This window comes from Culex quinquefasciatus, chromosome 3 (genome assembly GCF_015732765.1).
Source record: "Culex quinquefasciatus strain JHB chromosome 3, VPISU_Cqui_1.0_pri_paternal, whole genome shotgun sequence".
In the NCBI taxonomy this organism is placed as follows: domain Eukaryota; kingdom Metazoa; phylum Arthropoda; class Insecta; order Diptera; family Culicidae; genus Culex; species Culex quinquefasciatus.
Window position 1 is genome coordinate 74,507,609 of NC_051863.1, and position 25,805 is coordinate 74,533,413.

Here is a 25,805-nt window from a genome sequence, read left to right on the forward strand (position 1 = left end):
GTGTAACAATTTTGGAGTGATTATAAAGGTATTCCGTCACTTGTTCCGTCAGCTTTTTGAATGTTTCCCAGACTGTCCAAATAGGCCCCCAAAACCAAAGCTAAAAACTCGATTCGCCACCTACATTCGAGTAGGAGAACTTTGGTGCAAGGTCACGATTACATTTTTGCGCGATAAGTGCAAACTATTTTAAGATTTTTTAAAAGTAATTGGATTTTTTGGAATAAACGAGGGGCGCGACAATAGTAAGAAATTAAATTATTTAATTAATTAACGGCAGAAATTAAATACATTAACGATTGTTTACGATCAAAACATCGCCACCTCTCCTTACACTACATTGATTTGACAGTTTGACACCGCGCGTGTTTGTTGTTTTTGGTGCAAAATTTGCGTTCTCGAAGAGCAGGTCGAGCAACAAAGTGCAAGCGCAGCACAGGCGAACCGGAAAAGTACGCAGCGCTATCCAGGGTGGTAAACAGGACGTGCTGGACGATATCGAAGCTGGCCCAGGTGGAAGATTTATTGGAGAAGGCCATCATGTGGCACATTGAGACACACCTGGATGCTGCGTTTGCTCCTCGACTCCAATTCTTCCTATGGGCCACATATTTCGGCAAAAATGGTCCTACGCGGCCCACCAGAAGTGGTTTCCCCTGATGTTGCGCTACCGTTGCCACCCTCATCACTGCCGAGTCTTCGACCTCCATTAGACCCGTGACGACCTCCATCACCCGGCGGAAAAGCAATCGCCGGTTGAACGTAATGAGGACTCTTTCCGGGAACAGAATGTTGTATATTTGTTCACATCCAGCTTATGCACCAAAGTCCTTAGCGATCGGCAATGTGGCATTTTGTTCCAGACCAAGGGGCCGACCCTGGAGGAGGGCAAAGGTCCCGAGCCCCTCCCCCATTTTGACCCTTTCCTTGGCGAGTAGGCTGCCCTCCAATTTGCCCCCCCATACTCAGTCGGAACTCGGCGCTGCTGTTCCAGACACTTCAAGAAATGACCAACTCAACACGGTTCCAGAATTGATACGATTTTTGTTGAAATAAATGAAACAACAGAGTTGAGTTATTTTATTTGTATATTTTCAATCAAATCTACCAAAAAGTCATCACCTAACTAAATGCCACTCCAAAAAACTAACCCTGATAATGTTTGCTCTTCATTGGACCCCGGTCCTAAACCTGCGAGCGTTAAAGCGGCCAGCTACATGAATCATTTGGCGGACCAAGCGTAAATGCACAGGATTTCATTTCCTCCGGTGCCGGCTTGTTGAAGGAATCGCTGTCACAAGCCACCACCAGCTGCAACGAAATATTGGTAGTGTCCGACGTCTGATCTTGCGTCTGATTGTTGTTTTTAGACTTGAACTGCATCCTGCAAGGCGCATCGCAGGATCTTCGTAATCGATGAAACCGCACTTTTGCCGCTTTTTGATTTGCTACTGGCCGTTGTAATCGAATTCTGCCGGCTTCAACTCTTTTCCGCCTATGGCACGTTTACACCGTCCTGCTCCAGAATCTTCTCCGCATCTTTCTTTTTTTATCCAACGCGACCAAGAATGTCTAGAACTTAGCGGTTTATCGAAATATTCGATCTTACAATAATTAACAAGTTCATTTTTTTTAACAAGCGCGAAACCAAAACAAACTTGACAGCCGAGCGCGAAAGAGACACGAAGCCAACCAATGTTTTCAAAGCAGGTGCCCGCATAATCAAAAACCATCGGGGGAATAGTCCAAACTATATTACTACTAAAAGAGATGTCGTTACCACATACTTAACCATTATCATATAGTTACGGCACTATACAAAACCATAACGAAACTGATCGTCAAATGATGACGTTTTTATTGAAGTAAATCTAATGATTCTAACTATTTTTGAACTATTTGGGGTACAATAACCTTACACTAAACAGTTCGGATTGTTTAGACAACGTGACTCAACGAAAAAATGTACAAGTCCAAAAAGTTCAAACAATTTATCAACTTTATTGAGAACAATATAGCAAAATTCCACAGATTTTAGATTTTTATAGTCAGAACCTGTAAGAACTAAAAACCTACTATAAATGCTATAGTAGAACACAATTGATGGCGGCCACATTTTTTCGATAAGTTTGTATAATCCAAATAATTTGTCAACTTACATGAAGTAAAATTACTATACACCATACTATTTTGAATTAAAAATTTCTATAAGTCCAAATAGTTCAAACAATATTTCAACAGTATGGAGTACAATTACAGTTTGTTATATAATCCAACTATATGTTAAACGATTGGTACAAAAATTTCAACTTTTATCAAGTAAATTGATCACAGTCGATTCCTCTGGATGATAGAGAACCTTCAACACCCCCACTTCTCCTCAGATTATCAGAAAACTCCCCAAAAGAAGAAAAATGTTACGAGGGCTCATGAAATTGACTTTCACTATTCCAGAAAAAGTAGGCATGCTGTTCTTACCATACACCAAAAATATGTGTACTACATGGTGGCCCGCATAGAAAAAAACCGTTTGAAAATCATTTGTTAAATATTCAATCAACATTTTACCCAATTGTATAGCCACTATTTGGTAAGTCATTTTTTTAATTCCTCACCGTCTCTCAAATAGTGAACTATTCCCCATATATGTTGTTAGCAATATTCACTATTTGATTTTTCTTCTAGTGACACTTTGTCAAATGCTTTCTGAAAGTTCATTTTTGCGTATATATTTTAGAGATTTCACCATTTCTCAAATGGTATTTTTATGGTTTTAAATAGTTATTTGAGTGATTTTTCATGACGCGATACATTTTGGGAAATAGTTGTAACAATTCGAATTAACATCATTTTTTCAAGGATTTTCGGAATTTTGAGCAAAAAAACAGTGCAGTTTTACTTTGTCCAAATATTTTAATATATTTTGTCATTTTAGTAGTACAATGATCGAATTAGTCAGTGTCTAGAGGTTTGTCTTGTCCAAAAACAAAAAAAAATCTAAGCTCGACAAATCTCAAGGAAATTTCCCTACAGCAGGAGGTTGATCAATGTCGTACGCCCCATCCAGCGCAACGGTTGCATTTTCGATGCCAGCTCCATCCTTGACTTGAAATCGCTTGCGATAGGAAACGGCGCAGCTGTACCATGCCGGTTATTAGTAGTTCGGAAGCTTCGAGTTTAGATAAAAGTGGGACCGCTGGTTGATGAGAGCGTGTCGTCCCTGATGGTCTTGCACTTAACGAAATTCAGGTTCAGATCAAAGCAGGCTTCAGGTACAAACCTTGAAAAAACAAAAAAAAATAAGCCAAAATGTACTTATTTACAATAAAATATTCAAGTCCAATGGTGATATTCCACTCTACGTTGAATAAATTACATCCTTGATACAAAACCTGCAAATTAATCGAGTTTCACATTAGAATTTATTAGATTATTATTAGAAATGAGAGAATTTAGAGAACATAATTTGTAAGCGCAAATCAAACAGAGTACTTCTGATTTATCTGAATTATGTTTGATGGGCAAAGAATGGGCTTGACATAAAAAAAGAAAATGGAAATAAAAAATAAATCTCCTCGTCCCACCTTTGTAAGAACAATTAGGTTTCTTCTCCTACATAGAAACCTAGATTGATATCCGGATTTCAGTCCTGTGGAATAAAAAAAAGAAATCACAAAGTATCAATTCCGAGAGGTAGATTTAACGACATGCTCTTAAGGCCTTAATTCCACTAAAACACATGAAATGAAAGGTCGTAAGAGTATTAACCCTTTCAAATGTTACTGAAGAGGAGGACGAGGAGGAGGAGGGAAGATAAGCTAAATATACCTGTCTAATTGACCGCGTCAAACTTTGCCCACGACCGTCCTCGACAGTGTCGACTAGAATGCACAAGATCAGGTCCACACAATTCGGGATTCACCGAGAGAATCTGTCGCTAAAAACTCATCCTTGTTGGTGGCAGCCGGAATTGGAATCAAAAATCTGGAAAGGTACTTTTCGTCGAAATCTGAAACAACAAGTTTGTTTGCATTAAAATTGGTTTTCCGGTTGATTTGTTTTGGTTGATTCGAACGGTCATTTCCGGAAGTAAACAAAACTGCTGGAGTTTCACGTAGCACTCTAGAAGCAGATTCTTCTGAAAACAAACGATCCGGAAAACCACTCAATTGTCTTCTTGTGTTGTTTCCTTGTTTTCCTCCTCGGCGGCTTCGATCTTTTTTTCTAGCTGCTCACGGATGTAAACAAACGCAACCAATACTTGCTGTGAGGATGGAAAGCAATTCTTTTACACTCACTTTTGAAAAACAACACACGAACCGTCGCTTGTGTGCTATCTTGTGACACGTCCTATCTGTTTACAGCAGACGTGTCACAATAGTGAAGGTGCTGATAAACAACCGCGAACCGAGACGACCACGACGAAACGCACCAAAACAAGAAGAGTTTTGACTTGTCAACTTTCAGCGCAGACTTCTTTTGTTTGTCGCTGCGCGTGACGGGCGAAAACAGAAATATAATTACTAAGTGAGAGAGAGAGAGAGAGAGAGAGAGAGAGAGAGAGAGAGAGAGAGAGAGAGAGCGCTTTGTGGAATAGCCTTTCACAACATATATGTTTTTGGTGTAAAATACAAACTGTGAGTTTATCAAAACAGAACGTTATAAAAAAATTACTCACTCTCTCTCTCTCTTTGGGCAAGTCCAGCCTGACGTGACCCGCGTAAATGCTGCACCAAGTCCTTCCGCGTCAGCGCGTCGTACGGTTCGTTCCCACTGCACTGGAACTGCTCATTCTGCTGCATTCCACTTTCGGTTCCCTTGATCTCAAACAAGTAAGCCGAGGCGGCAGTTGAAACAGATCGTACAGCTACATGATATACCGGTTCCGCTTGTTGGCCCAGTCCTCCACCTCACCACCACCCGGTCCGCCTGCGGTAGTTCCGACTGAACCAGCTCATCTGAAACCTTCTTCGCGCGCAACAGGGTCGTACCCGACAGCTGGCCGGTTGGCCCGCATGGTCGATCGTGGAGTAGAATGTGTCAAAGTGGTCAAAGATGCCGAACGGGAACGAGCTGCTTTGAGCGCATCCGGAATCTCGCCCGAGTCCAGAACGTGCCCCACGCAATAGTTGTTCTTGTCCGAGCTGATCATCTAGCTGTTGACAGTTCCGGTTCCTGTTTGAGCAGTTCGACCTTGACCTCGACCTTTAGAAGGCCGGCGGCATTTGGTTTAATTTTGTAGTCCACTGAAATCGATACAAATTATAAACTAAACACCATAAAAGAACCAACCACGAACTCTACTCACAGTTGTCCAGCTTGACCGGCATGTTGGCGTCGTACTTTTTCACTCCCTCCGAGGACAACAGTCCTTCCTCCTCATCCGGCTCACCAAACAAGTCGCAAATCCGTTTTCTTTCCTCCTCCGGGTCGACCTTGATCTCCGAGCGCAGCACCGGTCTCCGCATGGCTTCGCCCGGTTCCCGCGATGAATTGTTCATCTTTTCGTAGCGCGATCGCTTGGCCAACCCTTCCGAGAAGATGCCGGATGTTTGAATGAAGGCACTCTTGTCCCGGCCGGCACCCGCCTTGCCATCTTTGTTACATTCCGGTTTGATCCGCTGCTTGGGACCGGTCGAGGCAGTCTTACCGTTTCTAATAAAATAAAAACCATTATTCTAGGAACATTTTCCTCCTCAAAGATTACTCACGTGTCCTTGTTCCGGTGGGGGGCAAATTGGTTTATATTTGGGCCTGAATGAGCACTTAAAACGAGATTTCAATCGAAAAGCAAAATGTGGTTGAACTTTAGTGTATATAAAAACCAAAACATTCAAGTTTTGATCCGAGCAGAAACGTCAAACCTCATGCACGCTAACCAGGCGATCTCAATTTTGAGATGAACACGCTTACCAAATAAAACCAAAAAAATGGTAATTATCATGATTTTTGGAGTTCAACTCGAATAACACTTTTTTTGGTAAAGTGGGTCGAACTGGCATAATCATGATTTTCATGATTTGCCGAGTTCGAGCATGGGGAAATATTTCATAGGTTCGGATGTTGCCTATCTTCGGGCGCTTTTTGGAATTTCGTTTGGAATTATGTTGAAATTAAATTTTAGTTACAAAAAAGGATCGATCGAAAATTGTTTTATTTTTTATGTTTATAAATACAATACTTCATAATTGTAATCTAAACCTAGTTCTTAGAAATTGTGAAAAAACGGTTTTCAACCCGGAAAAATCATCAAACAAAAATCAACACACTTCCAACAGGGCACGCAGATTTTCCGGTTTGGCGGGGACTTCATCATCATCGTTGCACTACGGCGGCGGAGTTTGCAAACCTCCCAAATCCGTCATCTGGCAGTTGTTCTTGGCGAGGGGCAATGACGGAGTCGGGCCCGGTTCCATCTTGAGATCGGTTATTTGCCGGTTAAGCCCGACGAGCCCAAAGTGGCGCAGGATCTTGATCACTAGGATGTTGGACAGCGGATTACTCATCAGAGAACCCTTGTAGTTGATGCGGTTCTTGAACCGATTCCGAGGAATTCCGGTAGTACGAGCACCAGCTGTCACTGCGGCCGGACCATCGAGGTCAACAATTTCCCGAAGGGCGTATGGTAGATCGGTGACCTGAAATTGAAGAAACCATGAGTTAGACAAGCTCAATACGTCGCGTCACGGGGACATATATTTGGTACACGTTTACCGTGGGACTTGTCTGCTGAGCATGGCTAGCGCTGTCCACCTGTTGTCGTATCACTGGTTAGATGAGGAGGTTGGCTGTTCCTGCTTCTTGCTAGAGAGATCGGTGATTTGCTGGAAATAGGGATTTCAACGTTAGTATTGACCGGAAGATCCACTGAAGAAGCTTCTTACCTGTGACTTGGTCAAAGAATGTCCCGGATGCAGCGGATGGTTCGAAGAGAACATGCTGGCTTTAGGCGGTTGATGTCCGGGTAGACCCGGCAGCAAGCCATGGAGACATGGCCGCGTGAACTCCAATCGCCGGTCCCAGCGCACTAGCCGACAGATGTCCGTAAGAGCCGCTGGTACTGCTGCTACGGAAAGCGTTCACCAGCGAGGCCAACGGGTTCGGCGAGTACCGAAACATGGAGCTATCGTCTAACAAGTCCGAGTATGGCGAGGAAGACAAGGCTCGCTTGAGGCGTATCCTGGCTCATATGCTTCCGCCACGTCACGGATCATACCAGCAATTGATAATCGATGTACTTGATCCTGGAGTTCTGCTCCGGTTGTCTGGTTTAGTAAGAAACAGTGGTGCCATCGAGGACCGGGTTGTCTAGATCGGGCGCGGCCGCCGTGTCGAAGAGCTTGCGGATGTTTTCTTACGGTGTTTGCTTTTGTCCTGTTTGGCGCTGAGCAGTCGTTGCCGACGAATTCAGCGCAAAAGCACAGCTTGTTGGCCTTGGGCAGTACTTCGTCGACCGGATAAGCACATGTTCCGGAAGTCCTTCTTCGCCTAGCATCTGCAGCTCCAGTATTATCAAGTTGACTTCGGTTGCAAACAGTGGATCGTCCGCCAACAGCAGCTCGTCCTTCAGTGGCAAAGGTTCCGCCGGATCTCGAGAGATGATGTAAAATAGTAGAAAGTTAACTTCAGATAGGTTTAGCAAAGACTAAATTCTATCGTAACCATTATGGTGGTCAACTCCACGTCCGAAGTGCGTACTGGACCGATCGCGCATCTTGGTTACGGTAAAATCTGTTGCAGATGGTGATAAATACAGTACGGAAGTATGGAATGCTTCGTCCAATTTTGTCGCACACCCTGGGCCAGGAATTCCGGTTCGAGGAAGGCTAATCCGTGCCTATAATACTTCAGATCCTTATTTTGGGTTTGGGCAATGTTTTGCGTTAGGAACCCGTACATCGGTGGACTGCCAATTAAGGCAGTCAATCCGTCCACCGGTGGACGGATTCCTCCTGCAAAACATTGCCCAGAAATCCGTCCACCGGTGGACCAGTTCCTCTTGCCAGCTTAAGCAGGAATTCCGTCCACCGGTGGACGGATTCCTTCTCTATCGGTGGACCAGTTCCTCTTGCCAACTTTGGCAGGAATTCAGTCCACCGGTGGACACATTCCTCCTGCAAAAAAAATGTCCAGAACTCCGTCCACCGGTAAACGGATTCCTTCTACAAACTTTTCTCAGAAATCCGTCCACCGGTGGACAAGTTCCTCTTGCCAACTTTGACAGGCAATCCGTCCACCGGTGGACGGATTCCTTCTACAAACATTGACCAGAAATCCATCCACCGGTGGATCAATTCCTCTTGCTAACTTTGGCAGGGAATCCGTCCACCGGTGGACACATTCCTCCTGCAAAACATTGCCCAGAACTCCGTCCACCGTTGGACGGATTCCTCCTATAAAACATTGCCCAGAAATCCGTCCACCGGTGGACCAGTTCCTCTTGCCAACTTTGGCAGGAATTCCGTCCACTGGTAGACGGATTCCTTCTACATCGGTGGACCAGTTCCTCTTGCCAGCTTAAGCAGGAATTCCGTCCACCGGTGGACGGATTCCTTCTCTGTCGGTGGACCAGTTCCTCTTGCCAACTTTGGCAGGAATTCAGTCCACCGGTGGACACATTCCTCCTGCAAAAATTTTTCCAGAACTCCGTCCACCGGTAAACGGATTCCTTCTACAAACTTTTCTCAGAAATCCGTCCACCGGTGGACCAGTTCCTCTTGCCAACATTGACAGGCAATCCGTCCACCGGTGGACGGATTGCTTCTACAAACATTGCCCAGAAATCCGTCCACCGGTGGACCAGTTCCTCTTGCCAACTTTGGCAGGAATTCAGTCCACCGGTGGACACATTCCTCCTGCAAAAAATTGTCCAGAACTCCGTCCACCGGTAAACGGATTCCTTCTACAAACTTTTCTCAGAAATCCGTCCACCGGTGGACCAGTTCCTCTTGCCAACTTTGACAGGCAATCCGTCCACCGGTGGACGGATTCCTTCTACAAACATTGATCAGAAATCCATCCACCGGTGGATCAATTCCTCTTGCTAACTTTGGCAGGGAATCCGTCCACCGGTGGACACATTCCTCCTGCAAAACATTGCCCAGAACTCCGTCTACCGTTGGACGGATTCCTCCTATAAAACATTGCCCAGAAATCCGTCGACCGGTGGACCAGTTCCTCTTGCCAACTTTGGCAGGAATTCCGTCCACTGGTGGACGGATTCCTTCTCCATCGGTGGACCAGTTCCTCTTGCCAACTTTGGCAGGAATTCCGTCAACCGGTGGACACATTCCTCCTGCAAAAAGTTGTCCAGAACTCCGTCCACCGGTGGACGGATTCCTTCTACAAACATGTCTCAGATATCCGTCCACCGGTGGACAAGTTCCTCTTGCCAACTTTGACAGGCAATCCGTCCACCGGTGGACGGATTGCTTCTACAAACATTGCCCAGAAATCCGTCCACCGGTGGACCAATTCCTCTTGCTAACTTTGGCAGGGAATCCGTCCACCGGTGGACACATTCCTCCTGCAAAACATTGCCCAGAACTCCGTCCACCGGTGGACGGATTCCTCCTACAAAACATTGCCCAGAAATCCGTCCACCGGTGGACCAGTTCCTCTTGCCAACTTTGGCAGGAATTCCGTCCACCGGTGGACGAGTTCCTCTAGCCAACTTTGGCAGGAATTTCGTCTACCGGTGGACGGATTTCTCATACAAAACACAGTCAACAAATCCGTCTTCCAGGGAATGAATTCTTTGAAGGAATCCGTAATCCGTTGCAAAACCAGGCCTCCGGGGAACCGACTGCACTTGGCCACCTCTGCCGACGAAACAATCCTTTTCCGAACGGAATTCACTTACCTGTTCCAATGGTTCCAATCCGCGATCCATCTCTAACCAGAAAACTTTACAGAAATGTCAAAATGAAATGATGAAAGGTTTCAAAAAGTTTGCAAAAATTTCGCTAAGTCCAAAATCGCACTTTTGGGAGTTCGCATAACTGAACTCGCTTTTTGGCGATTTTTACCATTTTTCGAGTTCGCGAAATCACACTTTTTTGAGTTCGTTTAAGCGAACTGTCAAAAGTGCGATTTCTGAACTCCCAAAAGTGCGATTTTCAGTAACCGTGAATGTCGCAAACCGGCTAAAAGTGAAACCACTCAACGTTGAGATGACCAACTCGATCTCAAAATTGAGATGGGCAGCTCGATCTCAAAATTGAGATGCGCCTGGAGCAGGAAAAATCGCAGAAAATCGGTGATTCAAGGTGAATGTTCATAAAATTGGTCAAAATAAGTAATTCGGTGTTGGGGTGTTGGACTTTTTACCGAACTGTACGGTAATTTTGAATTACAGTGAGATGAACCCGAACCACGGACGTCCGTGCCCGAACTTTCGGTAAAGTTGCTCGATCAACATTCGTTTCCGTTTAGCGATGTCGGAACCACTCGCGAAACATCCGGGTTTCCAAAGAAATCAACACAAAATTACAAGCAAAATTTGTTATTTTTATCTCCTTAGACATGCTTTTTAATACTAACCCCGAGTAGGCCGCGGGTAATCGGCTCCCCTCCCACTAACATTTACACACAAGATCCTCTGTAATTATTAAGTCAAATGTAATTACAAAAGCCGACTCGGTCCTAACCAGGTCCCAGTACCGAAAAGGACCTAATAAAAATAATTTTATGAAAAAAAAAGACATGCTTTTTGTTTTGACGGTTCCCCATAGAAATTTGACAGTTCTCAAAACCGACGAAATTCCAGACTAAATCGGTCCCTACAGAATCGGCCTACGAATAGACTGATTAAATCGGTTTTGGTATTGTTTACAAAGTGGACTTAGTGAAAATTTTGGTGGCAACTTGTTTTTATATTATTTCATTTAACAGCAGTTATTTTGGGTATGTTTAAAATAAAGTCGAACCAAGAGTCGAACATTTATTGCACTAGTTTTAGCAGTAAGTGGAATTTATAGTAATCTTGATAGATTGATGTTTATTTTAGAAATTTATATAATTTTGTAGGTGCTTCAATACAAAGCCAGGTTACAAAGGTCTTCCGGACATACGTAACTCTTGGATGATCCGGAAGATGGCCCATGCGGCTAAATAGCTTATGATGACCCACTTGTTTCTGCTACAGCTTCCCGTATTTCCGGAACATCAATCGTTATGTGAGGGAGCGAAGAGATTTGAGGTTATTTTTTTTTAAATTTGTGGCAATTACTTCCGGGGGGCTACACATGGTGTAAATATGTGTTGGAAGAGCCTTGGCAGTAGGTTCATTCCGGTTGAACACCGTTTTAATGCATCGATTAATCAAACGATTTCGTCGGTTGCAGTGGGCCGATTTAGTCTGCCGATTAGTCGGTCGATGCCTGTGTTAAGGAGGAGGAGGAGGAGGAGGAGGAGGAGGAGGAGGAGGAGGAGGAGGAGGATTAGTTAATTTAGTCGAATAGTAAGTTAGACAATGACAACATGATTCAAAATAATAATATTTATTGCACCCGTAGGTACTATGATAACAACAACAACTACGACGATGACAGAAATGTTGTTGTGGCGGGACGTACCTAATTGGTGCCAGCGACGACCGTCATGATGGCAACGGCTCGAAAAATCCCGAGAATCTGGTCTGAATTATGGAGGACGTGAAAAATCCCGGAAACTATTATGAAACTATTATGAAACGGCTATCCGTAACGAGTGCTACAAAAAATCCGAACAAACTTTTTTTTTCCTACACCGACTAAAAACAATGTAAATAAAAATAAAAAAAAAGTTTATTTCATTGCTTTCAATTTATACTATTTGGTTTATGCCGAAACCGCCCAAATGCACAAACATAAATACTATTTTCTATTCAATTCACAATGTCGTTCCAAGTTATATTCTATTTTTTTAGTGTACAGCAAATACTTGTCGAGAAATTTAAGAAATATCTGTCAAATAATCCATTCATTATCAAGAATATGATCAAATTCTTGCAGTATTTAAAAATTAAATTTACAATTTTCCAAATACTAACTATTCGTGAAAACATCACCACCATATTTTTGAACCAACAATTTGACAAATCATTATTATTTCCCATAAAGTAATTTAATGTTTCTTTATGGTCACTAAATCATCCTCGTTCATCCGGGGGACTATTACTGTTCACTATAAAATGAGTCAATTGTTTGGACTACTTGGCCTTATCGAAAAATACTTGCCCCCGAGCTTGCTCCCTTCTAACACAACATGTCACCAAAACCACTGAAAAACCACCAACAGATATAGATCAATCGGATAAGGTGGCAGCAGTTCGGCAGCAACGTAAATAACATCACATATAATGGCGGTAAACATTCACCAACTATCGATAGAACTTAAAAATCAAATTTGATTATATCCGAAGTAGTTATCACAACAATTGTAGGGTTCATTTTTGCGGTCTTTTTTAAAGTGTCGGCAAAGTAGTGTCGGTAAAGTAGTTTTTCAGAAACTATATAGGGAATAGTCAATTTTTTGGGCAATGACTATTTGACGTAAAATCCAAGTTTATAAAAATATTTACATATGTATGAAAAACCTCATATAGTTTTCTGCCTAACAACTAATTTCTCATATAGTAAAATCGACCAAAACTATTTTGGGAATGGAATTAATGGTTTGATATATCGTACATATATAGTTGGGTTACAATTTAATGAATAGTAGAGACCATTTGATAAATAGTTGAGTAACTATTTGTCATAAAGTAGTTATATAGTTCATGACTATGCGGGTGAGGCGCTGTCAAATCTCAAATGACATGAGGAATTTAATTCCTTAATGTATTAAATACCAAAAATTAATATATTAAGGCCTTTGTCACGCCACTCGGTTCGTCACTTTTTAGTTTGATTTTGACCAACCAACAGGGTACAAACTAAAAAAGTGTCAAACGAAAAAGTGACCAACCATCGGGGGTTGAGTGTAGTTGAAAAATGATAACTGGTGTTCTAGCTGGTGTTTTTTTTTTTTTTTTGAAAAGGTCCTATAAACCAAATTTTCAATTTTTGCTTTTTGGATGTTTTTGAATACCCCTGGCACAAGGCGGTTCTAAAAACACCCAAAAAGCAAAAATTGAAAATTTGGTTTATAGGACCTTTTAAAAAAAAACTTAAGATTAAATACTTTTGAATTTGAATGCAGTTTTGACGAATCAGGGTGATTTTTATTGCACGTGTAACCGTAGTCCTCCGTCAAATCGTTCGGTAAAATGGTCAGTCGCGCGCCAGAAGCATCAAAACAAACGTCAAATTTATAAACAAAACTTAATCATGGCGGCTCGAATTTGTACTTCGGAATCTCGCGTGTTTAGAAATTAATTTCGGCTCTCTCAATCGCAATTTGTGTGGCGTCTTGTATGATATTATCTTCCCTAAATGATTCCGCTCCCGCCCACTACAAGTTTCCTCGAAAATGTCTCGAAAGGCACCCGCGGGCTCGTCGTCCAAAAGTGACCCCAAAAAGCAAACCAGCCTGAAGGCATTCATGGCTAAGAAGGAACCGGAACGGTAAACAACTGCCTCTTTTTGTTTTGCGACGTGATTGTTTAATATATTCGCTTCCAGATCCAGCAGCCCGGTGGCGTCCGTTGTCACAGCAAACGACGAGAAGGCTAAGCTGATATCGCCCAGTATTTTCAAGCCGAAGGTTCCACGGTTCAAGAGCAAGGTTGAGATTAATCCGCCGAAAACCGTTGAGATCCTGTCAAGTGACTCGGACGGTTCACCGGTGAAGCCGCGAGGCAAAGTGTCCCGCGTGTTGTCCAACGACAGTCTGTTTGAGCAGCCGAAAAACACATCCACGGCGGACACGGAAACCGGCCAGCTGGACGAGTACGATTTGCTCGTGTCCAAGTATTGCTCGCAGGCGGCCATTGTGTCCCAGCAGCTTGAGCTGGAGCTGCAGAATGATACGCGCTACCAGGAAGCGACGAAGAAATTGGAGGCCAACTTGGCAAAGATTAGCCCGCAGAAGCCTGTCGCTGAAGGTACGAGCAAGGGCAAGTTCCAGTACAAAGTGCCGAAAGCGCAAGGAGGATCGCTGCTGGCCGGATTGGCCGAACCGCTTCGGAAGCCGATAGACCTGAACGATAGTAGTGGTTCGGCGAAGCTGGAAGACGACGATGATGTGTTTGAATTTAAGAAAAGGGCCAAACCTGCTTCTTGCTCGACACCGGTTTTTAAGCCGAAAGCGCCTAGCTCGGCCGCGGCGACCGTCGATTCGCCGCCGATTTTCAAGCCGAAGGTGCCTAGCATGGTGAACAACGAAACGCCGCCAACGTTGTTCAAACCCAAAGCTCCGCTGAGTTTGTCCAACTCGAAACCGTTGAATCCAACTGCCTCGGAATTCCTCCCAAAGGATACACCGCCGAAGTTTACGTTCGTCCCGAAACAACCCGTTTTTGGTTCCACCTCAAAACCTGCCCAAATCGAAAGCACGTCCGATACGTTGGACCGGCTGCTGAGTCCGACCAAGTCAAAATCCACCGTCCAGTTTGACCCCGAGTTGGACGACCTCATGATCGACGTTTTGAACGACTCGCGGTTCAAGTCCAAGGAACTGTCCGAGGCGGAAGTCAAGAAAAGCTGCCAATACCTGCAAGAGACAAGCCACGTTCTGCTGGAGAAGTTCTACGACATCATCGCGCAGATTCCCGACGAGCACTTTAACGCGATCCAAGGCTTCCGGACGGGTACGTACAGCAAGCTAAAGTCGTTGATCGAAAACGTTCGCGGCAAGACGAAGGTGAGCAAAAAAGCGCTGGAAAACTTCAAGAACCTCAAGAAGTCGTCCGCGACGGGATCGCGAAAAAGCCACAGCTCAACTGCCACACGCAGAAACAGCCTGCTGGACATGGTCGACGGCGAACCTCCGCCAAAGAGCAACGGGTTTACGACGTCGTCCGTCGTATACGACGAGGTCTTTGACGTGCCGGAAACGGAACTCTTTGAGCCGGAAATGGAACAACCTCCACAGCAGCCGCCGACGCCGCCGGCTGCTGAAAAGACGAAACCACCAGCGTTTGTGTTCAAGAAGCCCGTCTACGGCGCGACGACCCCGATTGGCAACAAGTCGGTAACGCTCGAGCAGGAGGACTACGTTGACGACGAGGAGGACATTGACAGTATTATGGAGAACATTCGCGAGGCCGAGCTGATTGATCAGGGTAAGGTTAACCGGCGCCAGCTCGAATCCATCGATCTTGTAACGCCGGAGAGTTCGTTCCGGCGGTCGGAACCGCGAATCACGTTCAATGCGCAGGAAACGTCCCTCCGCAATACTCAGTTCATCGAGAACGTCGAAACTCAGGTGGACGACGACGGTTGGCAGGTTTACGACGCGACTCAGTTTGAAAGCTCCAACGTGATCGCCGTTGCGGACTCGCCGCCGGCGCCTAGCGCAAGTCAGCAGCCCTTCGTCCCGAAGCCGCAAAATTCGTTGGGCAACTTCCATTCGGGTGTGCGCAACGACGGTCTTACCGGAGAGTTTGACGGTATGAAGTATCCGCACTCGGACACGCTGCAGATCGTGTTCCGTGAAACGTTTGGTCTGCGTTCGTTCCGGCCGAACCAGCTGCAGGTGATCAACGCGACCTTGCTGGGCCACGACTGCTTCGTGCTGATGCCCACCGGCGGTGGCAAATCGCTGTGCTACCAGTTGCCGGCCATTATGACCGAGGGAGTCACGATCGTGGTTAGTCCGCTGAAATCGCTGATCCACGATCAGGTGAACAAGCTCGGATCGCTCGACATACCGGCGGCGCATCTTTCCGGTGAAGTTTCGTACGCGGATCAGCAGAAGATCTACGCGGACCTTAGCAGCCCGAAGCCGGTGCTGAAGTTGCTGTACGTGACGCCGGAGAAGATCTCCTCGTCGGGACGGTTCCAGAACATTCTGACCGGACTGTACCGGATGAAGCAGCTCGGGCGTTTCGTCATCGACGAAGCGCACTGTGTGTCCGCGTGGGGTCACGACTTCCGGCCGGACTACAAGAAGCTGTCGGTGCTGAGGGAGCAGTTCCCAACGGTAAGTTGTGTGTTTGAAACTGATCTTGTCAGAACTGCTCCATCAACTCACTTCCACTTCAGATCCCGGTGATGGCCCTCACGGCGACCGCCAATCCCCGCGTCCGGATCGACGTCCTGAAGCAGCTTGGGCTGGGACGGAACACAAAGTGGTTCCTGTGCAGCTTCAACCGGCCCAATCTCAAGTACATCATCCGGCCCAAGCAGGGCGTTGCAACGAAGGCCGAAATCATGGAACTGATCAAGAAGAAGTTTCCGCGCGCCACCGGAATCGTGTACTGCCTTTCGAAGAAGGACTGTGACCAGCTGTCGGCGGAGATGCGCTGTGCGGGCATCAAGGCGAAGAGTTACCACGCGGGACTGGGCGATGCGGAACGGGAGGCGACCCAGAAGGACTGGATCACGGACAAGATCAAGGTGGTGTGTGCGACGATCGCGTTCGGGATGGGCATTGACAAGCCGGACGTGCGGTACGTGATTCACCATTCGATGCCGAAATCTATCGAAGGGTACTATCAGGAGGCGGGTCGGGCCGGGCGTGACGGCGAGTTGGCCACGTGCGTGTTGTTCTACAACTATTCGGACATGCTGCGCTACCGGAAGATGATGGATCGTGAGTTGGCTGGTTGATCAGCTTGGGGTTCACGCGAGTGATTGTTTGTCTTGTCCCGTTTCAGACGACTCGTCGATTCCGTTCGAGGCGAAGCAGGTCCATCTGCACAACCTGTTCCGAATGGTCAACTACTGCGAGAATGTGGCGGATTGTAGGCGGACGCAGCAGCTGGACTACTTTGCGGAACATTTCACCCGGGAGCAGTGTCTGGAGAACCGGGCCAGTGCTTGCGACAACTGCCTTATGCAGAACGAGTACAAGACGGTGGACGCGACGGATGATTGCATTGCGATTGCGAAGAGTGTGCGTGACTTGTGCGCTGGCCGGAACCGGTTTACGTTGCTTCATCTGGTCGAGGTGTTCAAGGGAAGCGAGCAGAAAAAGATCATGGAAAATGGCCACAACCGGACGGCGTACCACGGGCGGTTGAAGGCGTGGGATCGCAGTGACATCCAGCGATTGATGCACAAGCTGGTCATTGAAGACTACCTGAAGGAGGACCTGATTTTCAGCAATGATATTCCGCAGGCATACATCAAGATTGGTAGCCGGATAGAAAAGCTCATGAACAGGGAAGTTCGCATTAGCTTCTCGCTCAAGGAGAAGACCGCCGGCAAGCGCGTGCAGCAAATTGACGTCGGCAACGAGCAGAAACAGCTGGACACCCAGAGCAATGCCCAGATCAAGGAACTGCAGGAACGCTGCTACAACGACCTGCTGGAGATTTGTCGCTCGTTGGCTGCCCAGAAGAATGTCACGCTGGCTTCCGTGATGAACATGCAGGCGCTCAAGGCGATGGCCGAACGTCTTCCGGAATCGCAGCAGGAGATGCTGGCCCTGCCTCACGTGACCAAGGCCAACTTTGAAAAGTACGGCCAACAGCTGCTCGAAATCACCCAGAATTACGCCGCGGAAAAACTTAGTCTTATGCTAGATCTGGAAGCCATCGGCGGAGGAGGAGGCGACGGAGATTCCGAGGACAGTGGAAGCGAAAGCGGCGACGACGGCACCGACTGGGGTCGGCTAGCGCGGGAAGCGTCCGCGAGTGGATCGGCTGGCTCGGGCAAACGAAGACGCAGCTGGGGCGCGGGCGGTCGAGGAACGAAGCGATTCCGGAAGGGACGCGCCAAGTCCAAAACCGGTGGACGAGCGAAGGCAACCGGAGCGCGTGGTGCTGCGGCGAAACGGGGCGCGACGAGGGGTGGGTCGAGTAGCCGGGGTGGACGATCCGGTGGATCCGGTTTGGGACTGCTGCCGATGCCCGGTTGGTGACTCTCTGTTTTTATGCTCTGTTTTACCAACCAAGTTTTGTTGTTTTCTGTTACAAAGCAAAACACTATCCTAAGCGACTTAAACAAACAACTTAGTTTTCCATTTTCCGAACATTTCCTTTAATCTATTAAACTAAGCTGTAAAACAAAACACACGGCCCTACTTCTGGAACGGATAGTAGTCCAGCCCCGTGTTGTACTGGAAGCCTTTCTTCTTGTTTCGGGCGGCGGTGGCCAGCATCTTCTGGACGTCCTTCCGGTAAGCCGGCGGAAGCATCTCCTCGTGCAGCGTACAGCTAACGGGTTCCTGCAGGGCAGCGTCCGCCTTGTAGATTCGCTTCCGAATAATGTCCACGTCGCGGCCGTACTCTTCCTCCAGGTCCTCGACCGTCGCGGGAGGCGTGTCGAACTTGACCACAAAGTACGACCCCGTCCGGTGAACCAGCCCGTGCACGCTGGTCTTGAACGGCAGCGGCTTGGTGCCCAGGTTGTCCAGCTTGCGGATTACGCCGCCCTTGTCGAAGATTGCGGTCGCGGTGCGCTTCAGCACTGAAATCAACTCCGGCTGGAAGGTACCGGTTAAGTTAGGGAGGAACTCTTTGCGGTAGTAATCGGAACTTACCCTTGGCATTTGTCGCAGGATCAGAGACAGCTCGTAAGTAGGCATAATGTTATTTAGATTACAAAATTTCTAAGTGAAAAAATTGCTTTTAAAAAATGCCGCACGAATGTTATGCAAAAGACGGAGAGCGCACACGTTTGTTTTGATTTCAGTTTTTGCCGTTTTGACAGAAACTATACACTCTTAAAAAGATTACGATTATTTGGTTATATTTAGACTAAAAAGACTAAACGAAGTAAATATAGATTAATTTTTCAAAAGGTCCTATCCTGCACGGTCAGATGGATGTACTCAAAATCAAGTTCGTTTTACTCTTTCTCGTCCTTGCTCATTCACGCGCTCGCGCTCAATGAGCGCTCATCAGCAAAGTATTGGTAAAGTTTTAGTATTATTGAAGCTCATTTCGTATTCCTAATCTAATCTAACCCTAGCTCATTTCATATTCCTGAGATAATTTCATCAAAAAGTTCAAGATGGTATGTCAGAGACATAACCGAAAGACATAGGACCAAACAATTTGAATGTGTTGTTGGATTGGTAGTGAAATCTGGAATAAGATTATTTTATTTTGTTTCATAGATTTGTCGGCAAAATTGTCATAAATGTTCTCCCAAGGTGAACCTTCCATGAGGGCACCGGCCACTCCAGGTTGTGGCCACTACTGTCGAAATGGCCATTATTATGTTCTGTATCAAAAAGCATGAGTTTTGATACCCATATTGCCACAACTCGTATGGTTCTGTAAAAGTTCCCCCAGGCCCCGGGGGGAACCTACTTCGAGGGTACCGGCCACTCCAGGTTTTTTCCACCACCAATTCGAAATTTTTCATGAGAACCGCCGCATCATAGTGGCTTCAACGCGGTCCGCTTCGCTCGAATTTCCTCCTTCTGCTGCTGGTGGTTCTTCCTTCTGGTTGCTGGTCCTCTTGTTCTATTAGCCGCTGCCGCTGCTGCTGCTCCGCGCCGGCCCGGCGTGCACAGTTCGAGTGCTCGTTCCAAAGTGACTTGCTTTTGCGAAATTTTCTGCTTAAATAGCGGCAGAGCCGGAGAACGGCACAAAAGGGGCGTGGTCTCGAATGCATACGCTCGCTCTGATTGGTCATCTGTCCGATTTGTACTGAAAAATTACTCATTTTGATTGCATGTTTTAAGTGCTTTAACTATGTTTAGTCAAACTATCTATGTAGTTAAACAATAGCTGAAGTCTTCCTCTTTCGATTGGTGGTCCAACCGTCTGTATTGATTCACAGGGAAAAAAGATATAAGCGTTCAAAATGTCCCCTTTTTTAACGCTTAAATGTGACGCTTTGGATCGAATTTCTGAACTGGCCCCCCAATATAGTAAGTAGAGACATAGTCCTATGTCAAAAAGGGGCATGTACTTATCTAATGTTGTCAGCTTAGTTCAGAGTTTTGATTGAAATATTTTAACTTTCAAATTTCGACTAAACAGCTTGCTAAACACACTTAATAGCCTATAAATAAGATATTTTGTTGAAATTCATCTAAGACACAGATTTAACATTCATTATGCTACATTATTTATAAATAATTGATTAAATTAAATAATTGATTAAACGATTTCAGCTTAATTGGGTCCTAAAATGAAGCTTAGATTGCTGATATTATTGTTTACAGCGATAAAACTTATTTTTCTGAGTACAATGACCCTTTGTACGACCACAAAGAGTTTAAAATGGATTTTTAAATCAATTTTGAAAAAATTGGGTCCTAAAATGAAGCTTAGATTGCTGATATTATTGTTTACAGCGATAAAGCTTATTTTTCTGAGTACAATGAACCTTTGTACGACCACAAAGAGTTTAAAATGGATTTATAAAACAATTTTGAAAAATTAACCTCGCGGTCCTTCTTGACAGAAAAGTTCCTACTTGACAGCTCGTTCCAAGGGGACCATAGTTGATCCATCGAAAAAATGTTGTCTAGTAAAAAAAATTGTTTGCATTAAAATGAAAAAAGTGATCAGAAATTGTTTTTAATCGTGTTATTTACCGTTGTACATAAAAATTGACATAGGGCTTTAGTACCCAATTAATCTCGCGGTCCTTCTTGACAGAAAAGCTCCTACTTGACAGCTCGTTCCAAGGGGACCATAGTTAATCCATCGAAAAAATGTTGTCTTGTCAAAAAAAAAATTGCATTAAAATGAAAAAAAGTGATCAGAAATGGTTTTTAATCGTGTTTTTTAACGTTGTACATATAAATTGACATAGGGCTTTAGTACCCAATTAAATAGCTGACTTTTGGTACCGGCGTATAAAAAGTAAATCTTTCCCAGTTCCTGAGGGGAACACCCTTGAAGAGTATTGGGGCCTGTATTACAAAGCGAATTTAGTGGCAGTTTCATTTTCAACTTAATGTTAACATGTTAAGGTTAATGTTAACATTCCATAGGTCGCCTCCCTAAGGTGTCGTGATAAGGTCCAGTTTGTGACGATACACTACCTTCCCTTTACTAAGCAAACGATTCCAGAAGGGAAAAGATCACCAGTTGTGTTGGTCCGAACCGGGATTTGAATCCCGATCTACCGCTTACGAGGCGGAAGCGTTACCACTGGGCTACGTGGCTCGGTCACTGGGTATCGGCGTATGCGGTCAGCTTTCGAACTGTCTTTTGAGTGCAAATTCCACTTAACATCAAACTCACCACTCATTTTCAGTTCGAGATCCGAACTTGCTTTTGAGTTTTTGGCCGTGCAGCAAAGGGAAATCCCGAAGAAATGAGAGCAAATTTGCTACCGCGACAGGTGCCGCGGTGGGTGCAAACCTGATTTGCTTCGATGTTTGTCCCCAACGCTGGAGATGGCCTAACCCCTTCTGGATTTCGGTCATCAACACATCAAACTCATTCTTTAATAATCTTTAAAGTTTATTTGCCTTCCATAAACTTTTTCTTCTTCAAAATTACTCTACGTTAACAAACGACACCGTTTCCAGCCCTTCGGAAGCCGCCTTGAGCCGTTCCTCCTTCTTCAATCGCTTTTGCTTGGCCGCGTTGCCGTTCTTTTTCCGCTTGACCGCACCGTTGCTCGTCGGTTCCTGCAGCTCTTCTTCTTCCTCCTCCTCCTCATCCGACGAGTCACTTCCATCGTCTGTCTTCTTCTTCTTCTTGGCCACCCCGTTCTGCTTGGCGGTCCCATTCTGCTGCTGCTGCTGCTTATCCTGGCTGTTTTTGATGGGCTCCAGCTGCAGCTGGCGGCACAGTCTCACGTAGTGGTTCATCGTTTGGGAGTTGAGGTTGAAGCGGCGCAGCTTCTGGATTTGGGCGCCCGTTCGCTTCCAGTTGATCAGCTCGAGGCCGGCGTTTTGCTGCTGGAAGTTCTTCAGCTCTTGGAGCAGCTGGAGCAGCTCGCTGAACTCGTTCTGGGAGATATTGGCGGACTTTTCGCGCTCTTCCAGGTACACAGCGAGGTTGTTGGCGATCGGTTTGAGCGATTTTTGAGCGGTTTGCGAGTCGGCGGCGATGAAGCGTCTGTTTTTCATGAGCTCTTTGAGCAGCTGGAGGGTTTGTGTTCGACGCACGATTCGCGTTTCCTGCTTGAGGCCCTCCGCGGCGAGGGTTTTGGCCAGAAGCCAGTTGCCAGACCAGCCCATCCGGAAGAGGGTTTGGAACACGTTCGTCGTTAGCGGCGGGTTTCGATCGACGATAAACTCTTTGAGATATTTGCAGAATACTTGATCGATCGTGGCGTGTTTTTTGTTGTTGGCGGGTTTGCTGTCCTTTTCGATGAGCTGCGAGCAGATCACGATGAACTGGCACGCCTTCAGGAGGTACTGGTTGCGGTCTGGGAAGGAAGAACCCTTGGCCACTTTCTCCATCAAATCGGTGAGAATCTGCGGCAGCTGCTCCGCCGAAACGTCCTTCACGTCGATGTTGAACTGCTTGATCTTGGTCAGGTTGTTGAAGATTTGTCGATAGCGGTCGAGGATTTGCTTGTGCTTGGTTTCCTTTATCGCGACCGGCAACATCTCGAAGATGTACAGCATCAGCTCGAGGCAAATGATGATGTTCGGGCTGTTCTTCAGGTAGATGTCGATCAGGTCAAACACCCGCATCCGGAAGTGGGTCAACGTGGTCTCGACTCGTTCCTCCGCCTTGGTTGGTTTGGTCTTTTTCGACTGTTTGAACATTTTGAATGCCGCTGCGAGCGCTTCGTCCAGCTTGCGTCCCTCCTCTTCGTTCATATCATCAAGATCAACCGACTCGGTGTCGGTTTCCGGATTGGCACCTCCGAGAGCTTGCTGGATGGCCAAGCGCATCTTGTCCGTCACTTTTTCACCGTCCTCGTCGTCACTAAACTCGTCCTCCTCCTCCTCCTCCTCCTCTTCATCATCATCGTCTTCTTCGTCATCGTCCGAAGATTTTCCGTCAGAATCGCCACTGGAAATCAAAAAAAATTATTCTAAAAATTCCGCGTACAACAAAAAGAAAGTTCCAACTCACCCGTCACTTTCCACCCCACTCGTGTCGTCATCTTCCTCGTCCGTCTCCATCTTGCTGTCGTCCGCTCCGTCGTCGCCATCACCCTTTTCGTCCACACTCAGCGGATTCGTCTTGTCCTTCAGGTTGATCACCGACAGAATCTGGTTGAACGCCGTCAGCGTCAGCTCGGCGGACAGATGCGGAAACACGTGCCCGATGACCCGTCGCAGCAGGTGCGAGTTTTGCGACATCAAGTTGAGGAACAGATCGACCACGACCTCGATCCACTCGGGTTCAGCGGCTGTTCCGTTCTGTTTGATGGCCAACTGGGAGGCGGACTTTTTGGCCTGCACGCGCTTCATGACGCTTTCCAGCTCGGCGATGGAGCTCGCGGCCAGTTCTGGATCGCTGAACAGGTGCAGTCCCATGTACAGCACCAGGATGTGGAACACGGTGGCGAGTTTCTGGTTCTGTTGGTTCTTCTGCTTGCCGTTGACGATTTTGTACATGCGGTGCCAGTACTGCAGGTGTTCATCGCTGAGCGGAACTCGGAGCGTTTTTACGCCGGAGCCCTCGAGGATTTCGTGCACGTACTCGACGATCGACTGCAGGAAGGTCTTTTCGTCGGCCAGTTTAGAGTGGCGTTGCTCCAGACAATGGAAAAACGAAGACTTCATGGTTGGAACAAGCTCGGCGGAGAGCGCGGACTGGTTTTTGCTGCTTTTCAGGATTTTCTGACCATCGGCCGAGTAGAACACGCCCATGTTCAGGAAGAACTTGATGTGTCCAAGGCGCCAGTCGTTTTCCGCGAGGACGTGCCGATTGTAGAGCAGCTTCTGCAGTGCTTGCGTCGCGTGAATGCGTTCCTGGTTCAGGACGGCTTCGTTGTCGGATAGAATTAGGGTTTTAAGAATTTGCGCAGCTTTCTGCACACTTTCGCCGCTCAAAGTGGCGAGCAAGTTCTGGATGATCTTGTTGGAGGCGTACTTTTCGATCAGGATACTGCTGGGCGCGCTGACAAGCTTTTCAAAGACCTGCAGCTTGCACTCTTCGTCTGAAATCTTCGGATAACACTGGATCAGCGCTTCGAACGCTTCCTGGTACAGTTCACGAACGTCCTCACTTAATTGGGCAAAGTTCTTCGTCTTGCGCAGAACCATTTCCAGCAGTCCCGGACTGAGCAGCTCGGGCAGAGATTGGAAGGTCTTCAACCTGTTGAGGATCGTAATCAGTACCCTCAGAGCGACGATATCCTTGAACTTGTGCTCGCTGCCTTCGTCCTTCAGAATGGGCTCAACTCCGTGCGTCCAGAAGCTGGCCACCTTGTCCTGCTCAACCAACTGCTCTAGCAGATAATCATACAACGGATGGTTGATCGTGACCGTGCTCTTGATGTCCCACAGCAGATTTGCCAAGTACGGATAGTTGGACTCGTGGAACATCCGAGGACTGCCAAAGTTGTTCTGGAAAAACTGCTTGTTGACCGACTTCTTGTGAGCGGAGGTTGCCGCCAGCAGGAAGTAAATCGTGTCCATCGTTTGCTCCTCCTTCGCGACGTTCAGTTTCGGCTCGACGACGGGCCACAACACGCTGGTAAACTTTTTCGTATCGATCCGCTTGACCAACTCACTCAAGTACATAATCGCCAACGGCGTCGCCGCCTTGTGCATGCCCTTCTTCAGCGTCTTCAGCACCGTTTGCAGCTCCAAATCGGACGCTCCCTCCACCAGTCCAGTCCCAATGATGGCTCCACAAACCGAGATCTTCCCGATCCTGAGCTCCACCTTCAGCTGGGCCTGCTTATCATCGTCATCCCCGTCCTTGTCCGAATCGGACAATTCCGACTTGACCAGACTAAATATCTCCATTATCCCGGGACAGAACTCGGTGTCCTTTACCTGCTCTAAATATCCCACCAGAGCCGTAAAGTACCCCGCCCTGGACGCATTCGTGTTCGATCCAACACCCCGAATCAACCGCTTCAACGCATAGGCACGTTCCTTCTCCTTCTGAAAAAAAAAGTTCCAGTCAAAACCCACAATTATTTCGAGGTTATGTCCTCTCTCACCTTCTCGGGTTCGCTCGCCAAAAACGCGATCAGCTCGCAGGCCCCGCGGACGCGAGTTGCCTCGTCCGCGCTGGTAAATTTGTCGAAAAAGCGAAACACCGTCTTGTCCATGGTGGCCGGCTTCCCCTGGGGCGCCACGGGGATCATCGTTAACGTAAATTAGATCACAAACTTTGGCCCGGTTTCACATGTGCGGGACTTCGACTTGGATGGGAGCAGAACGAATCACAAAAACACGCTAGTTTTGCCCAGACTGACAAATCGCGAGCACACGTTTGACAGAAGAAACGGGAAATTTTCGCCCCGTGTTGTGGTTGGGCGACGGGGGACAAACCCCGGTAAATGGGCATTTTACCCGCTTGGGGTTGTTTGGAGATTACGCAACGGAGGATTCTGAAGTAAAGCGAAGGTAATTATTAAAAGGTGGGCACAGTCTTGCAAACACTCAAAACCCACGGGTATGGTAATTTTAAGAAGGCGACCATAGAGTTATCTACGTGCGCATGTACTGCGTGTACGTACACAAAAAAGTGAGTTTAAAATTTGTACCAGCCAGCAAAACAAATGGTGTGCTAGTGTGTGTGGTAATTTTAAGAACTTTTGCTAAAAATGCTGCTTATTAAATTAACCGTGGCTTTTCAGTAAAAGTATACGCAAATATGGTAACATGTACCATGCTTCCAAAAAATTGCATGGTAGCAAATACGAAATCATGATCATTCT

General features: G+C 46.6%; 3 protein-coding genes and 1 long non-coding RNA gene across 4 annotated transcripts; 1 reads left to right on the forward strand and 3 right to left on the reverse strand.

Annotated features, from left to right (window-relative positions):
* Positions 1-6,499: 6,499 nt before the first annotated feature.
* Positions 6,500-6,973, reverse strand: LOC6037758. The gene is made up of 3 exons (XR_005278687.1): positions 6,885-6,973; positions 6,715-6,824; positions 6,500-6,638 (listed from the first exon to the last, which is right to left on the reverse strand). It is a non-coding gene; the product is annotated as an uncharacterized LOC6037758 (long non-coding RNA).
* A 6,315-nt stretch (positions 6,974-13,288) lies between these two features.
* Positions 13,289-18,036, forward strand: LOC6039222 (Bloom syndrome protein homolog). The gene is made up of 4 exons (XM_001848811.2): positions 13,289-13,547; positions 13,605-16,065; positions 16,128-16,677; positions 16,742-18,036. The coding sequence occupies exons 1-4, from the start codon at positions 13,453-13,455 to the stop codon at positions 17,947-17,949; spliced, it is 4,314 nt and encodes a 1,437-aa protein (XP_001848863.2). The 5' UTR covers positions 13,289-13,452; the 3' UTR covers positions 17,950-18,036.
* Positions 18,037-18,044: 8 nt separating this feature from the next.
* On the reverse strand, positions 18,045-18,738 carry LOC6039221 (probable 28S ribosomal protein S6, mitochondrial). The gene is made up of 2 exons (XM_001848810.2): positions 18,571-18,738; positions 18,045-18,513 (listed from the first exon to the last, which is right to left on the reverse strand). The coding sequence occupies exons 1-2, from the start codon at positions 18,613-18,615 to the stop codon at positions 18,109-18,111; spliced, it is 450 nt and encodes a 149-aa protein (XP_001848862.2). The 5' UTR covers positions 18,616-18,738; the 3' UTR covers positions 18,045-18,108.
* A 2,704-nt stretch (positions 18,739-21,442) lies between these two features.
* LOC6039219 (myb-binding protein 1A) lies at positions 21,443-25,357 on the reverse strand. Its single transcript, XM_001848808.2, has 3 exons — positions 25,083-25,357; positions 23,036-25,023; positions 21,443-22,972 (listed from the first exon to the last, which is right to left on the reverse strand). Exons 1-3 carry the CDS (start codon positions 25,227-25,229, stop codon positions 21,496-21,498), a joined length of 3,612 nt encoding a protein of 1,203 aa, XP_001848860.2. The 5' UTR covers positions 25,230-25,357; the 3' UTR covers positions 21,443-21,495.
* Between the last annotated feature and the right edge of the window lie 448 nt (positions 25,358-25,805).